Here is a 17,564-nt window from a genome sequence, read left to right as displayed (position 1 = left end):
TTTAGACTTTTCTAAGTTACCATTTATTTAGTTTGTTAATTATCCATTTTGTTTAAATTGAATTTCCCTATTAAAAAGAATGCCAGGTTGCTCTATGTTTAATCATTCAAATAAATATAAATATTTGTTGTACAGAGTGGACTCGTAATAACTTTACCCGGAAAACCTGATTCTAAAAACGAAGTTAGTCAACATCCTATTCAGATTTACATACATATATAGTGTCAATGTTTTCCCCCACACAGTTTTTGAAGTCTTAATAAAATATTAAATTTCTAATTTTGGCAATGCACCTTTGAACCTGTAGAAAAAGTAGATCTAGTTAAACTAATTGTAAGATAAACTGTATGAGAATTTAATTTGAAGCCAATTCAAAATTTCAATTTTAATGCATTTTTCTTGTGCCCTTCAAATCACTAGTTGATTCAAAAGTTTTAGATTCGTTGAAATATACAATACAGATAACTAAATTTCTTGTGGAATGAGATATTATTAATCAATATAACGTACATATATATGTACTTACATCATACATCACTTTGTGATGTTGATTTAAAGGTTTATTATAATCAGCATATCTAAGACTAAGACTTTGTAAAAGGATCCATTTGCATTAAAATATAGCCTAGTTTTAATATATTTATCTTTTTATAAGATGAATCATTAATTTGTAAACCAATGAATAAAAATATAATTAATTAGCAAGTATTTTCTAATTTTTTACACTAAAATTAAACTCTGAAAAATACTGAACATTCAATACTGTACAATCTATAAATGCTGCAAAATCTGTCCATTTCTTTAGATTAAAGAGTTCTTTATTCAATCCATCTAAAACAAACGAAATCAATTGCAATTTCTAGATTACATATCAAAGAACAATTAACTAATACTTAAGTCTATATCAAGACTCATTGACCCGCATTGTGGGTATGACGTTTTGTATTATGTGTGTTAGTAGTATGACGAATGGATAAACAAAGCGTTTTAATGAATGAATTTTACAATGCCCATACAGGGGAGGAGGAGGGTGTCAAAGTACTACAAATTGTGAGTAAGAGGAGGAGGAACAGAGAAAGCTCTAGTTCCACACGCGTCACTTTAAAAATAAATATAGAATATCGCAAAGACTGATACTATATCTGGCAAAGCGGCGCCAAAGCGATTGCTTTGAATGAATCACTTACATATGCCAAAATGAAATCATGAACGGATTCGCGGAATTCATAGCTGAATTCAAATAATTTTCAAATTATTTGTCTCCTCATCCCATTCGGGCATACGATCCACCTCATCGCGTTTATACTATGTAATTGGACTTGTTAATGTCCAAAATAAAATATAAAAAAATACGCGAGACAAATCTACGAGTTCCACTACAAACGACTACTCATATGAATTTTCCAAGAACACAATGACGAAGCAGAAAGCTTATAGTGCGATCAACAGCCGTGGGAGAGAGCGTAAAGATGAATGAAACGACCTTACCGCCCCTCAGCCCCCGCTGGAGGGCATATAGATTGTTGGGCTGCCGGTTCCTGGGGAACTCCATTGAATTTTGTTTTCATGTTGTTTTTTTATGACTCATTCGCACAGGTTTTTGAAGACGTCATGCTTCAGCTTGCAATTTCTCTCAGAGAGCAGAGTACGAAAGAGTCGCGATAAGACGAACGTCAGATCGGCAAAAGCTTTCGTGTACCCAATAGCCAATCTAACCGTTAAACCGGTTATTTGCACCGTCCGACTCCATAGCTTCGGAAAATTGAGCATGGGGCACGAAAGCTTTGGGCAGACAATTTCGTCATGATATTAATGTAGTCCCCCTTTTAGATTGGTTGGCTGGGATCATTAATTCGTCATACGCCAAACAGAACGGACTGATCTCCAAGTGCTACTACGTCCAATAATAATTTCATAAAAACCAGTATAATAAAAAAGGTTTTCTGAAAGAAAAATTTTCCAATCAATTGCAAAAAGATTTCCACAACACGTGAGACAGTGGAAAAAGTGATTTTTGTATTAACGGATCAAGCAGTAAAGTGCAATGACATGGTCAAGTGAATCACGGAATGGAACATGTGCAGCTATCGGTTAAATCAAGGGCCATATGGAAAGCCCAAGAGCTGCAAGTGATATCCTTTTAACATCAAAGTGTTTGTTTGTTAGTGTTTGTGCCTCCTCATGGTCGATTTAATGGCCATTTTGGATTATCATAACCAAAGTGTAGATCAAACTTTATATAAAACGAAAGTAATGCAACAAGATGCCCCCACACCAACCAATACAGAGACTAAAGAACTGGAAACGAAGGCGACGCCGACGGCAACGGCGACCAGGACAATGAATCAGCGCCGAAAGTGCCGAAGAAAACGAAGTAGCAGCACCAGCAGCAGTTCGTCCAGTGATTCTAGTTCTAGTGAAACAACAAAAGATTCCTCAAGTGAGGAAAATTCTAGTGCCGTTGACAATGCCGATACATCGTCCACTTTAAGTGACCGAGAGTCCGCACCTGCGCCCGTATTACCTGTAGATCCTCATGCCTGGTCTACTGAGGATATAGCCCAATGGGTGAAGTGGTTAACAAACAAATGTGAAATTGATCCGGAGCCAGATATACAACGTTTTCCCAAAACTGGCGCGGAGCTTTGTGAATTGAGTCGTGCGGATTTCTGGGTCTGTGCTGGATCCCGGCGTGGTGGAATTTTGTTGGCAAAACATTTTGCCTATAGCCTGTATCAGGCGACTGGACGGGAAACCAGTCCCATGCTCGATGAGAAGGAGCCAAGTGAGTTGAACTAATCTAAGGAAACATAAATCAGAGATAGATATTAAGTGAGAAAAAGAAAGAGATTGAACTGTTTGGTAATTGAGGGCACGTAGTCCCAAAGGAGCGTTTGTGCCGGACCCTTGAGTGTGTGTCCTCTGTGTCTGTGTGTGTGTGAGGGAATCCTTTGTGGTCATGCCTTCAATTGAATCCTTTTTCCGATGTCGGGTGGGGTAAAATAATGGCAACTGATTAAGATGGTGAATTTGTGATAACAAAGTTAGTTATGTGTTTGCTTTTATGGACTGAGAATGTTTGCTTCGTCGGTCTTTAATAATTACCTTAAATCTGCGAGAGCGAATGAGAAAGTTTTCAACTGTTAACGTTTATGAAGTGCCCGATGGGAAAATCCCTCTCTTCTAAAAGTGATGAACTTAATAATAAACGATGTAAATATGATAATTTCTCACAGGATGTGGCATCTAATAATAAAATCAAAATAATCCCCTACTCACAGCCACGAGAAGGCAGCGCGAAAGTAACTAAAATAAAGTAAACTTTGTGTCATTGTGCGGGAGTGACACTGCCAGTGAGAGGCATCAGTGGAAGCAACAGCAACAACAGCTCCATGGGTGGTCCATGGGCTTCAGGAAAATATTCATTCGTCGCATCCTTCCTGTTTTCGGAGCAAGTCAGTTCGAAGCTGGAGTCAAAGTTTCCTTCCATGATTTGGGTTTTCGTCGATTTAATTGATTTGTTTTTTATGCCAACAAGGATTACATGACGTCGTGCAATGTCTGATCCACTGGCAGTCCAGCTACTCTGGCTCCCCCCGCCCCCTTGCGTTCCACCACCGCTTCCCTTCTCACAATAAAGGTATTTGCGGGGGTTAAGTGTCTGCACGTGGCCTTTGACTTTTTGCGTTTACCACCAACTGCGCAGGTGAAACGAGCAGGAGGGGGGAGCCTTGACGCTTCGTTCGGGATGATATTTATTCCACTTTTTGCTTGATAGACCAAAATCCTGGCCAGCCATTTCAGTTAACCAAAGGCATCCAAGCGAAACGCTACGCAAAGAAAACCGCGGAAAATTAAACTCATCTACTTGTAACCGGAAAATCGTTTAATAAGTGTTCAAGACCCAAGACTGAAGTGAAAACTTTTCAACAAAAATTATTCATTTATTTATTAGCGAATCCGAAAAATACAAAAAGCCACAATAAAATGAATATCAAATGAATTGAAACACAAGAAATAAAACCAAGTGAAGAAAAGTTTTCATCTATAAATATTTCCTGAAGATATTGGAAATTCTAAACACTTAAGGGAGATAATTCCTCGGTTAAATGGAACATTTTTAAAAATCGACCCACAATTTTGAATCTTAAACTTTATTCGGTTGAAAAACACAGTTCGAAACTAAGAAAATAAATTTTTAAACTAAAATGAAGTGTTCAAAATTAAGTGTTTGAAATTATTTCTAGTTTAAATATTTAATTAGTAAATCAAGCGAGCGATTAATATTGTTGAACAAAATTTGAAACACAAGTGAAAATTCTAAAAAAAACTTTTGAAATTCATGAATTTAATAAAAGTGCACTAGACTTGATATAGAGAAAGAGACAAAATCCAATACCGAATCAGCAATACCCTTCAACAATGAGTGTTAGCGTGGATGTGGGTGTCATGTGGCGCCTTTCGGAGGACTTTAATCGCCGCTTTGGTTTCCGCATGCAGCCAGCGGGAGCTGCACCACCAGCACCGCCGTCGGTAGCGCCACATGCCCATCACACTTATACGGCAGCACACCATTATCATCACGGTCATGGACTACATCACAGTCATGGACTTCACCATGGTCATGGGGCAGCCACAGCTCCGCACAACTCACAATTGCTATTCAATGGTAAGAGTTAGCAGGAAACGGCGAATCAAATCATATCAATGGCATTTCCGGTGTCAAAATACAATTCCGAGATCTACTTTCAAACGGCAAAGGCAAAGAGTCTCTAGTCTCTGGGCTTCTAACTCGTTCTCTCAGTGTCAGTCTATAATGAGTCACTCACCTCATGCGTTTATGTGCTTTTCGTGACATCAAAAGGCGGTTTTTCCCCGTGTCAGGTACAGGATTTATGCCGAAAAGCAAATTCCATTCATGCTGATGGCCTGGCCAGAAAGACGGGTTTTCAGCCATTATTTTGTGTGTGTGTCTCTCTCTCTCTCTCTCTCGCTTGTTCTCTTTATCTGTTGTATATGTATCTTTTGGCTTATTTGTCTCTCGTTTCGTTTCCAGATCCCTATCAACTTTTAAACGCTGCCTCGCACCGATTGGTCGCGCAGGGCTCCGGCGGGCAAATACAATTGTGGCAATTTCTGTTGGAGCTGCTCGCTGATTCGTCGAATTCAACTTGCATTAGCTGGGAGGGCCAATCGGGTGAATTTCGCCTCATCGACCCGGACGAGGTGGCGAAGCGTTGGGGTGAACGCAAAGCGAAACCCAACATGAACTACGATAAATTGAGCAGAGCCCTACGGTAAGTAAAATCCCCATTTAAGGGGTAAAATGTCCCTACATACATAGGCGTAGTAAGTTTTGAGAAATTTACATTTCATTGGACTAATTTTTTGTGGAATTTGTAAGCATTTGTTAAACTCCCGATAAAAAATAGTGAATAACATCTAGACATGCATAGGTGGATCTGAATTTGTCTTGAATTTTCATATTTAATATATAAATCAATTCTTTTTTATATATTAATAGGAGTTAAGATTTAATTTAAAGACCCATGGAGATGGTGTTGCAGTAACAACTATAATATATCTATTTCCTTGGAAACTATATTAAAAACCCTAATAATAGGTTTATTATTTTTTGTTAAATGTTATCAATCCATGTAAGAAAGGATCTCCGACCACTGAAAGTATATATTTCTGATCAGCACGAGCCGATATCATATAGCCATGTCCGTCTGAATCAATGCAAACTTCTTTTAGACCTTAAAACCTACAGTGCTGAAATTTAGCATGTTTATTTAAGATTCAGCCAGATTGGCAAACTATAACATACGATAGTTCGTATAGGAACGGTCAAAAAAAGTGTTTATGGTTAAAAAAAAAAAATCCTATAATTTTGGTGGCGAAAACTTTATTGTTTCTCATTTAAATGCACAAAGTGGCCAAATTTCAAAATTTTTGAAAGTATTTTTTAAAAGTCTGAAAGTATAAATACATGTACATATATGTATGTATGTAGATAGGTTTAATTATCTAAATTTAAAAATTTAAAACTCTTTAAGCGAATTTCTAAAAAAACAAGAACAAGAATCGGGATATGTATGGTTTTGCAAATTTCTACCAATTTAAGCAAAATTTTAGAGCTAAATTTAAAAGTTAAAAATTCTCGAAAAATTGAGGTTTCTGGTGGGGTAGGATATTATTTAAGACATATGGTTTTTTTGGTATAAATATCTTAGAAATCGATGTAAAATTTGACTTCTGGTGGAAGTTTTTGCAATAAATAATTTAATTAAATTAATTTAAGATTATATATAACTTAGTCAGTTGAAGTGTACCTATTATTTTCATCAAGCACGAAATTCAGCAATTTCGATTTTTTTATTGTAACTTTTAAATAAATTTATTTTTCTTTACTAAATTAATGTATTTTTATAAACAAATGTTCAATAAAGAAAGGTGCATTTCAATTTCGGTGATCAATGCAATAGAAAAAAAATTGTGTTAATCTAAAGTCCAAAAAGTTAAATTTTTAGGGGTGTACCTATTATTTTCATCATGAGTATACATACATAGCCTTGATTCAAGGAAGCTACACACATAAATACATACATATATGGTCCGCATTACTCCGGCTAATATTTAGGACGGGGTTTTTTTAGAATTTTCATTATGACACTACCTGGTGAAAATACCCATGCTTCTCTTTTTTTCCAAACAAGTTCCATTAAACCCAAACCCCATTAACCCGGACGTGAACCTTCTATTTTTATGAATTATGAAAAAAACCTTCTTAGGCGGACGTGAATAATTAAGGTATTCCCTGGAAAATGGTTTTTCTATTGTAGTCATATCCGCTATATTTTAATATTTGATTTAAGCAAACTGAAGATTAAAGTAAAACCAATTTACATTAGGTACTCAAAGAGGTAGTTTTGTTTTACGGACTTCTGTCGGATCGTGATAAAATATTTATAGTAATCATTGTTCTTAACCGGAACAGAAATGACGCTTTGAAAAGTTATAGATTAAGGCCAATGCCGGATTAAGACATCCTGTAGCAATGAAATTCCAAATATACATAAGTTTGAGATGTTTTAATGCAAATGAAAAACTAGTGTAGGTATTCAATACCAAAAAAATTTGTTTTTCTTTTTAATTTTTGTAAACAAAAATATTTATTTAATCTGACTTTTTTTGAAAGTGTTTAAGTCAGTTTCCAAAAGTGATGTAAATTAATTTAATTCAGCATATAGTAAAAGGTTCACAGTTAAGGATTCGCATAGCTAAAAGTTGTTGTTCATTTTCTTAGATATCGACATATATCGACATATCTTTATTTTAAAGAAAGGAATCGAGGAGAAAATTTTCTTTCATATGGGAATTTTATAAGTTTAATTATTTTTTGTGATGTGAGGAAAGGAAAGCGGTAGGGGAAAAAAGGCTACACTCACAGAGATTTTTCATGAAGAATGCCAGAAAAGTTTGATTTTATTATTTTTCTCCCACAAATATATTATTCTGTAGAAAATCGCTACTGGTGACCACAATACACAAATTGGTAAACAAAAGTAAAACTTTAAATTTCGGTTTTTTTATTATTATTCATTTTGTCAAAAATTAATATTCAGTCAGCGCTGAGTTAATTCATCTTTTTATTTATTTGGTTCAGTCAAACATTTGGTTCACGGCAGCTGAAAATACAAATTTCATATCCTTTAGAATGTTTGCATTAGTCAGACATAAGTAAAAAGAAACGGCTTTTCTGGCGATTAAATTCCAGATTGGTTATAAAAATTCATTAAAAAAATTTAAGCCCAAGAGTAACTCATAAACAAACATTAAGATTATAGAGGTTATTTTGGTCTTGAATCAAATGTTGCAATATATCTTTCTTAAATTAGTTACAGTCCTTTAGAAAATTTAGAGATATCTTCGGTACTTAATAAGGCATACAATACCTAAACACTTTCAAGATAGTTCAAAACATTCTGCATAAAAGATACTAATTTTTTGCTTTTGCTTTTTATGTTTTAAGATTTCTTTACATAATGTTCTTGCTAACCTGTTTTTTCGAAATATGTTTAATTTCAGGTATTACTATGATAAGAATATTATGACCAAGGTCCATGGCAAGAGATATGCCTACAAATTTGATTTCCATGGTCTGATGGCCGCTTGCCAGGCTCAGGCTCAGGGCTGTGATCCAACCAATACCTTACCACTTAGTTCCTACAATCACCATGCGCATTCGCATTCTCATCCACATTCGCATGCCGCCTATGCAGCGGCTGCCTATCTTCCGCATCCAACTACAAGTAGTTCGAGTCTTGGATTTCCATCGCCCACAATGACAGTGGGCTCCTCGTCATCGCTTCCCTCACCTTCAAACGGTGGTGGCAATCCTTCAGGATCTTCATCAACGTCCACAGCATTTGCCAATGGTCCAGGATACAATGGAGCAGAACAACAGCCGCAGCAGCAACAGCAACAGCATCGGACACCCACTAATGATGCATTTAATTGAATTACTTGTTTGGGTTCCACCCAACTAGAAAGCAACCCCAATTTGTTCTCCGGACCACCCATTGCGCATACTCCACGTCCGAGAGAGACAACCCATCCGGGTTGCCCATAAAAAGGCCATTGGGCATAATTCTTTGGGTTAATTGGGGTTCAAACACATACACACATAGTTCAGTGATAAACACAGAGCAATATGAAAGGAATTTGTTACATCATCTGTTATAAACTTTATATTCCATTTACATCTCCATCACCATCATCATCATTAACATCATTGTCAAGATCATTAAGTAATTTTTAAGCAAATACAAAATACAAATTATTCCAACAAAATTAAAACTTATTTGTCTTCTCTGTTAGACGGCACAGACTATTGCCAAAATAATGAATATTAGACTGAAGATTAAAAAGCTAATCCGATCCAAGGCTGTGGCCAGTAGCACCCAATCGAATTGTATGGCCTGGGAAGAGGGAATCTCAATGGGATTGACATACAGTGGATCGGCATCAGCGTAGTCATTGGAGCTACTCTCGTAGATATGCTCCTCCATCTCCCGTTTACCATTTTCATTGGACTTATTGCTCTGTTCACCCTCGAAAGTGAAATGGGAGAGCAGCAGACAAGTGCCCAAGGGGCCGTCGAGGACTTTCTTAAGGAACTCGGGTATCCGACGTTTGTGCTGAGTTGTTGCCAAATACAGGACTACAACCTCAATGATGGTCGACCAACTGACTAGCAATAGGCTCGAGCTATAGAAGATTACTGCAAAATCGAAGTACAAAGATAAGATTATACGGGACGGTGGGTCACCCGTACAAAAACTTACCAACAAGCGGAGTATTCTCGGCTAGAATCGGTAACAATTGGGCAAAGTACATAAGAAACGCCGCAATCAAAATGATGAGCAGGCCATTCACCATTATCTTCTCGCCGCCCAGTTTAGGAGGTAACCAAAAGGCGGCCAGGGTCAGTATAACAATACACGAGGCTGGCGTATAAATGATCGCCGTATACATAGACGAACGACGTTGTACAACAAAGCTATATTCAATATAATGGTAATAGTCCTCAGTAACATATTTCGCCTGCCCACTAACGATTTCCCACTCGGTCGATGGTACTAAAGCCTCTGCATAGGCCGAGGATTGATCTAATTTGGTAAAGTCCGCCTGGATCTTGTTGTTTCGCGACCAGGAACCGATCTTTAGCTTGCAATGTTGTTGATCGTAGGGCCAATCTCGCATATTTAGATTGCAATAGGCCGTATAAATAGCTGGCGGTACCCAAATAAATTTACCATTACTCATCAATAGCACTTGACTTTCCTGCAGGCTAGAGGAACCATCACCATCATCATAGCCAGCGGCATTAAACAGAGTGATCTGTGGCTTCCAGATCTCATGGCTCTGCAAATGGATATAAGTGATGTTATCAAATTCACTGGCATTCCAAGTGAAAAGTTCGTCCATCCAGTCCTGAAAAACAAGGAATACAAAGAAGTTGTTTAAATATCATCATACATAGAATCCTTAATTATACACTTGAAGAGACTATGATCGAAGTTTATGTACAATCGTTTGGCTAACATCGAGTAAAATACCATTATTCCCTTAATGACTTTCACTCTTTTTTTTAATCCCTTATTAAACACTGCCAAAATTGTAAATTGGTTCTTGTAACATATAAGTTTATTAAACGTCTTCTAAGACAGCTAAAGGGCCCTTCGTCGGTCCTGAGTTTGGTGCTAATATGATTTTGATTCTTTGTAATAATTTATGTGCTTAAGTAAGTCCCCGTATTGAGATGATCCAAACTAAAGTTCTTAAACTTAGCTTTAACCGTTTGTTTTATAGCACATTTCAAGGCGAAACATAATTTGGGATTAGTATATTAGCTATATTAAGCTATAATTTTGAAAATTCATAAGCAACTTTAAACCCTTGGAAAAAAGCGGTGGCTTTAGTAAGTAATTTCTAATTTAGCCCCAGAACTAGGTTAAAAATGGAAATTCTGTTTTTTTTATTAAGTTTTTCGGGTTGTTTGGGTTGGCATTGTTTTATGTCAGTAATTAATTTAAATTATTCTTGAGGTGGGCAAAAAAGTGCATTTAATTTTCCGCCGTAAGAGATATTTTTCAATCGGATTTGTATCCGATTTATATTTATTATATTTTAATCTCAGCTATATAAGTATCAATGCCATTTGGCACACTCATTAATGATATATATATTTTAAAAAATCTTCCGACTGAAATTTATATATATATTAGTACATAGCTTTCCTTTCTATAGGCGTTTATAAATATATAATGTAATGATTCCGGGGTTTGTTTCTTTTCCATACCTACGGAAACGACGACAAAGGCCACTTCAATGTGCTTACTGCGCATGCAAAATAAACTTCATTATATATATAATTCCGATTAAGGATTTCTAATAAATTGTAAGCTGAATTAAAAACACTCGATAAGCAAGCAATGCAATGAATCATTCTACAATATATCTCAGTCGAATTAATTTTAAAATACGTAAATCGTAGAACTGACTTCGGAATACCCTGCACCCAATATAGTTTGTTAGGAACTAGCGGTGGATTTTTACCGTTTTACTTATAGCAAACATTCCTCAATCCTTTTTTAGATAGGAAGAACAAATTTTAAAGAAAGTTTTTTAGTTCATGAATCTGTTTTTGGTAGATCTACTTCTTACAATCATCAACATATAAATCTTTATACGGAATGACAGACAAAAAGGTGGAGGACGAGCAGATCAACAAAATTTTTGATGTTGAGAACATTTATGCTTGATATGGACAGGCGATTTTTGAAGAGTGTCTAGACCTTCCATGTCACAAAATAAACACAATATTTGCTCCATGTCAGTCCCTATCAACACAAAGGTCTCAAACACCACAAGAGCTAGAGATGAAGTTTATAAAATAAATTATAATTGCGTCCACTTTTGTTCCTTTGATTCTTTTAAAACTTATTTAATATTTTTATAAGGCACAATATTAGCTGTTGTTATCTACAGAATCTAAATTTTATGGAAATTTAAAAATTAGACAAGTTTTGCATTTAACATTTTTGACTAAGGTAACCAAAGAGCCTAAGTTGGCCTTTGGCGGTGCCAAATAGTTTGGACCCTTGTAAGTGTGAGAAAGATGCAGCATGTTAATTTGGTTCATAAGTCTAAAATGGTTCTTTCACTTGGTCCACGGAATAACAAAGTCGACTTTCTCAATTACCGTATTACCCGTATTGGTTACTGTCACCCTGATAATTCAGGTTCTTGAAATTTGGTTCTATGGGTAACTATAAACAAAGATCGTTTTGATACACTTACAATATTCAGCCAGCAATGCATTATGAACTTGCCATTCAACTCATCAATGTCAAAATAGTGGGCTGTCATGCCCAGATTAATGTTGGAGCCCTTTCCCCCTACCATGGGCGGTACCATCTTATCATAATGAATAAAAAGATCGGCATGCAAACGATCCAAGCTGCTGACATTACTGATATTAGTTGCGGTATCCTTTACAGGATCAATTGCATCGTTTTCAGCGGCGGCTAAAAAAAAAAGGAATTTTAAAGACGTTTTTGATTTGACACAAAAGCCCTTTACTCACATTTGGTGCCTGATACAAAAATAAACATGCAAAAGAGCATAAATATTTCCAATCGCTGTCGAGATTGACGCCAACCGGATGTCAGTGGCAACGATTTTATCTGCATTGTTTCTCTTATTTTTGGTTTTTTCAAGTAAAAATTATGTATATAAAAATTTATTTAATGCGATCACATCAAACTCTCAACTACAACTGAGACCTCTGAAAGCGATGTCATTTGACATGGCTGTGGTTTTGTTTTTATGTAAATAAGCTGTTTCTATGATAACAGATTTATCGCTAATATTCTTCTCTTTCGCCCAGTTAAAGTGTATTACGCTCTCTCTCTGTGTGCATAATAATTTATATTTAACAACATTTGGTATAAAAATGTCTTTTACCTTAAAAAACGATTAAAAAATTATTCTGTAACAAGAAACGTTATGATTATTGAAGCAACAAAATAGCAGCATAGTGACTAGTTTTAAAAGTTTTCTAATTCAGTAATTTATTATTTTATTATTAATAAATTAATTTCCATGATGCAGGCTGTAAAATAATTTAACTTTAATGAATTATAATTTAATAATTATTGAGTATAAAAATACCTTTAAAATTTGTTAAATTGTTTCATTGTTGACTCTTAGTGCCGGGCAGGTTAATCTTTTGAGGCAAATTTGGTTTGAACTGACTTATGGCTAATTATAGAGATGCACCATCGTTTGGCCCATGCTTGGAAGTCGTGTAGATATGTTTGAAGGACCTGTAGAGAGTAAGTATTTTAAAACATGAGTAACGAACAAAACACTCCGAAAAGTATGCAACATTAAAACAATTTGAGTTTGAAAATTCTCTGCTAACAGTTTTAACATTTGAGCTGTTAATTAACAGAAGACTCGCATTTGATATACTGTTATCATTTTTGATGCATGTTAATCGGATTTCACCCCTGTGTTGGTATACTGTCAACATCAATTTCTTTTCAGATCTGGCAACACAAATCAAGCAACGCTAATAATCAGAGAAAAAATTGTGAAAAAAATATAATATTGTTTGTACTTATAATTGAAAAAAATACGCAACTTTTGAAAACGCATATAAAAAACCTAATGGATTTTAGACACAGTAACATTGATGCCTTTGGCAATGGCCAGCGTCGCGGTGGAATTGGTGGAAACGGCGGCGGTGGTGGAAGCGGCTTTAACTCGGCATTTTACAGCAACAACAACATGGGCAACTTTAATAATGGAGGAGGCGGAAAAAACAGCATCTTGAGTAATTTTCGGGATCGCATGGCTTTGCCCACCGGGAACAACAACACCAATTACAATTCTCATTCCAACAACTATAATGAAAATATGAATCGTGATTCATTAATGATCAGGAACCGCAGTCCACCACCTATGGCTATGCCATCTATTAACCGAAATCCCAACTTTAATGACAATCGAAACTACGGGAATAGAAGTCAAGATGCGTTCTTCTCTAGAAACCGGAGTCCATCGCCAACCCCTTACAATTTCGGCGGCAACATGTCCAATGATTATAGCGGGAATCGATCTAATGATAGGGATATGGGTTACCGCGACAATGTTGGTAACATTGGCAATTTCGGCCAGCAGCAAATGCAGGGTGATCGCTACGGCCAGCAGCAAATGCAGGGTGATCGCTACGGCCAGAATAACAATTATAACAATTCCAACAATATGAATCAGAATCAAGGAGGACAGCGTCAACCCTTGATGAATTCTGATGATATATTTGCGGCCAAACGTCGCCTTTTGGAAGACAACATGCTAGATTCAGGACGCTCCTCTAATAACTGGAGTAATGGCGGCAACTACGGTAACCCATCGCCGTCCATATCTCAGTCAAACTATGTAAATCAAAATCGAAATTTCAACATACAAAATTCAGAGGAAAATTTTGGAGGTCCTCGCGGTGGTCGATCGGTCAATATAAATTCTCGGCAAGATGAAGTTATTTTTAACCAAGGCGGAGGCAACTTTGGCAATGAGGGTTTCCAGGGAAATACGATGTACCGTGAAAACGAACGTAACATGGGTCGCAATAACGGTGGAAATGTTGGACAATCATTTGGGCCAAACAATTGGCAGCAACCCTCGATGGGAAATTCTAATATACAAAGATCGAATGTGAACTCCAATCAAAACTCTGGATTTCAATCTTCAGATACGTGGCGTGCCAGTCAAAGGGATTATAATGCCAATCGGAATTCAAATCAATCTCCAAACAGAGCAGCCGCGTACAATAAACCGGCCGCACCATTAAATAATAATAGGAATAACCAGCAGGCAGCTACTGTACGTGGCGGATTGGGAGCAGCTAATGTACGTGGCGGATCAGGAGCAGTTAATACACGTGGCGGATCAGGAGCAGCTAATGCACGAGCGGGAGGTGCAGGAGTAGTAGTCGGTGGACGGAGTGCTGCAACTCAAAACAATCGTCAGCTCAAACCTCAAACCATTCCAATGGTAAATAAAAACACAAATGTTAAGCCACAAATTGAAACTAAAAAAACTGGGCCAGCAATTAAGAGAGCTGTTCCTGCTCGTCCTGGTGTAGCACAGCCGGGTGTGGGTCGGCCAGGTATAGGTCGTCCTGCTGTAGCTCGTCCAGTTGGTGCTGCCAACGTAGGTCGCTCTGCCGTTCGATCTGGTGCAGCTCGTCTTAACGTGGCACGACCTGGTGTAGGGCGTCCAGTTGTAATTCGTGGCCGTGTTGCTCGTCCTGTTCCTTCCAACAGAAGGGGCAATAAGGCATCAGCCCAAACGAAAATTGTTGCAGCGAAGGGTAAGTTTACCTAAATTATGAAAGATTATAGAATTGATAATTTAAATAACTTGAATTACAGGCCAAAAGACAGTAGCTAAGCCAGCAACTGCTAACAAAACAAGCCCCACCAACAGCGGTAGCACCACCACCAACCCCCCCAAAAGCAAGGCCGAAAAGAGGAAGCGCCAATATGCCCGCAAGCGTGGTTTTAGGCTTGGAGGCGTCAAGTTGACGTATATTAACAACAAGAACGAAAAACTGCCCCAACCGGAAGAGGAATCCTATGCTCTGGCATTTTTCGAGGAGAAGCCCATTTACACTATCAACGTAAAGAATGAGGACGATGAAGTGACTGCCGCTGTGGTATTCGATGATGCAGATCAGAAGGACACCAAAGGCGATTTGGAACGACCCTCGCGTACTATGGGCAAACGGGCACGTAAGCAATTGCGAATGGAGTGGACTACGCTCCACGATTCTAAAGATTATAAGAGCTGGAAGAATTGGTGGACCGACTTCAAGCGTTATGGAGCCGAAATCCATAAGGAATTGGTGAAACTAGGTTGTTTAAACCTAGAGCATTGTTTTTTGCCATATCTACCAAACTCCGTCAATTTAAGCACCGAACAAGTTGTGCATGGTGTCATTAAATCGGTACAATTTGCTTTGGGCGATATGCCAGGAATGCCTTATGATACCATGAAGTCGATCGTCACCCTGATGAATACCACATTTTTGGAGAATCTTAAGTCGGAAACGGACCTGGAGACTCTTCAGGACACTATACGCAGTGTCCCGAATGACCTGTGGCTTTTCAAAATGCGTAGCATGGTCTTCCTATGGGTCAAATATAATGAAATCGTAAATAATGTGAAGGCAACAGATGAAGAGAAACCGAAACCTGAGGATAAAGAAGCTGATGCCAAGACTGCGGCTACCATTGAGGAGGGAATCACCAGCATAAAATGGATGGCCAAACAGGCCTTTAAAAATCCATGCTTCCATTGGTTGTCAATGTTGGCCTTTAGCGAACTAGAGGTAAGTCATGATACCACAAATTGTTATCGCAAATCTTATTAATTATTTAACCTTTTTTCAGACTATCAGTGAATTCGCTTGGTCGGATCATGAAAAGGAATTCCCTACGATCTAAGGAGATCGTATTTTATTTGAACTGTATACAAATCTTTACAGATACAGATTGTTAGTTCTAAGCTAATTCCTCTGATTAGCAAATACTTTGCGAATAACTAACATTTGTATTACTTAACATATAATTTTGATTGTAATAAACTCAACAGAATAAAGAAGTCCGTAATTAGACAAAATATTACATTTTACCTTTTGGATATTTTTGTTCTTTGGAAAAGATGTTATGATCTATATACAAAACCGATTTTTTTTCCTGTAATGCGACGAAGCGCGTTGTTCTGCATGGCTTGGACCCTTTTTACAGTAGATGTAGCTGAAGAGCCACAAATAGAAAGGGCATATGTGAATGTTGATACCACTATGGCCGTATAAATTTTTACTTAATTTGCGAGGGACAACTCTCTGAGCATCAAATCCAGCATTTTGAGTTTTCTGGTACATTTGCGTATTGTTTTTTGCTGATGACACGGCTATTCTCTCCAGTGCATACGACCCACAAGATGGGACGGAAGCCTTTCAAACATTGAGTGTATAGATTTTATTTATAAACTAATAGAATAGTTGGCAAAAGAAATAGCTCAGGCCTTCAGCTGTAGTAATGGTAGACGAATTACAAATAGAATTACATATTAATATTGTATAATAAAATAAAAACATAAAATGTTATGATTAGAGTTATAACTAATGGGAAGTATGAGTTTAAGAATACAAAACAAAGCGAGGATAAAGTGCTTTGAATAGCTTTTGAACTAAAAACGAATCATTATTTGGGCAAGGATCATGTTTTCGTTTGGTTCTTAAGTGTTTAGTTAATAATTTTTTAATAGGTAAAGTTACATCCCTAGATCCGACTATGAACGAATAGGTTTTGTTTGAATTAGTCGCTTGGTATCAAATTAATAGTTTTAGTAATTGGATAATTTTGTGTATTAGTAGATTCTTTTTAGGTAACTTTTTGACATCTGTAATATGATATATGCTTTTTGATTAGCTAGCTCGTTTCGCTTTATGTTTTTGTGTCCTTAAATCCAGAATTTATAGTAGTTATATTTGTTGTGATTTCCTATTGCTAGGAGTGAAGATAAAGTCAGATTTGTAGTCTACATATTCCATATTGGACGCGGAGTTGTTTGACTATTCGGATAGCTTGTCAAGAATAAAAAGTTGTGACTGCAAAAGATATCGAATTTGGGCTTTAAAAAAATTTCTGTTTCGGTATAGAGTCTTAAGTATTATTTTTATTTAGTTAAGTTAGATTTTGGAGTAGGATTTAGTGTGATAGAAGTCAGTTTTCCAGATGTGATGTTTGGACTTTTGTTCAGGTTTCAATCGTTTTATTTTTGTGTCCATTTATATTAAAGAAAAGGAGTTTGAATTTTGACTACTACGGGTTCCTTACCAAATAATTTATAAAGATGCAGAGGTTTCTGCTTGCTAAATTTTGGACAATTATTACACAAGGGTGGGAAAAGAGCAGACGAAG

General features: G+C 36.9%; 4 protein-coding genes across 4 annotated transcripts; 3 read left to right on the top strand and 1 right to left on the bottom strand.

Moving 5' to 3' along the window:
• The first annotated feature begins 1,897 nt into the window (after positions 1–1,897).
• Positions 1,898–8,746, top strand: LOC6643907 (DNA-binding protein D-ETS-6). The gene is made up of 3 exons (XM_023176648.2): positions 1,898–2,785; positions 5,057–5,297; positions 8,092–8,746. Exons 1-3 carry the CDS (start codon positions 2,182–2,184, stop codon positions 8,522–8,524), a joined length of 1,278 nt encoding a protein of 425 aa, XP_023032416.1. The 5' UTR covers positions 1,898–2,181; the 3' UTR covers positions 8,525–8,746.
• LOC124460201 (protein doublesex-like) lies at positions 4,392–4,961 on the top strand. Its single transcript, XM_047010622.1, has one exon. It carries the CDS (start codon positions 4,423–4,425, stop codon positions 4,678–4,680), a length of 258 nt encoding a protein of 85 aa, XP_046866578.1. The 5' UTR covers positions 4,392–4,422; the 3' UTR covers positions 4,681–4,961.
• A 32-nt stretch (positions 8,747–8,778) lies between the features above and the next one.
• Positions 8,779–12,275, bottom strand: LOC6643906 (neuronal acetylcholine receptor subunit alpha-2). Its single transcript, XM_002066651.3, has 4 exons — positions 12,155–12,275; positions 11,869–12,095; positions 9,351–9,999; positions 8,779–9,286 (listed from the first exon to the last, which is right to left on the bottom strand). The coding sequence occupies exons 1-4, from the start codon at positions 12,258–12,260 to the stop codon at positions 8,880–8,882; spliced, it is 1,389 nt and encodes a 462-aa protein (XP_002066687.1). The 5' UTR covers positions 12,261–12,275; the 3' UTR covers positions 8,779–8,879.
• An 831-nt stretch (positions 12,276–13,106) lies between these two features.
• Positions 13,107–16,269, top strand: LOC6643905 (probable cyclin-dependent serine/threonine-protein kinase DDB_G0292550). Its single transcript, XM_002066650.4, has 3 exons — positions 13,107–14,947; positions 15,009–15,967; positions 16,029–16,269. The coding sequence occupies exons 1-3, from the start codon at positions 13,243–13,245 to the stop codon at positions 16,080–16,082; spliced, it is 2,718 nt and encodes a 905-aa protein (XP_002066686.1). The 5' UTR covers positions 13,107–13,242; the 3' UTR covers positions 16,083–16,269.
• The last annotated feature ends 1,295 nt before the right edge of the window (positions 16,270–17,564 follow it).

Source organism: Drosophila willistoni (assembly GCF_018902025.1).
Source record: "Drosophila willistoni isolate 14030-0811.24 chromosome 2R unlocalized genomic scaffold, UCI_dwil_1.1 Seg167, whole genome shotgun sequence".
NCBI lineage: Eukaryota > Metazoa > Arthropoda > Insecta > Diptera > Drosophilidae > Drosophila > Drosophila willistoni.
Note: the sequence above shows the minus strand (reverse complement) of the source record. Positions and strands in the feature narration are given on the sequence as shown.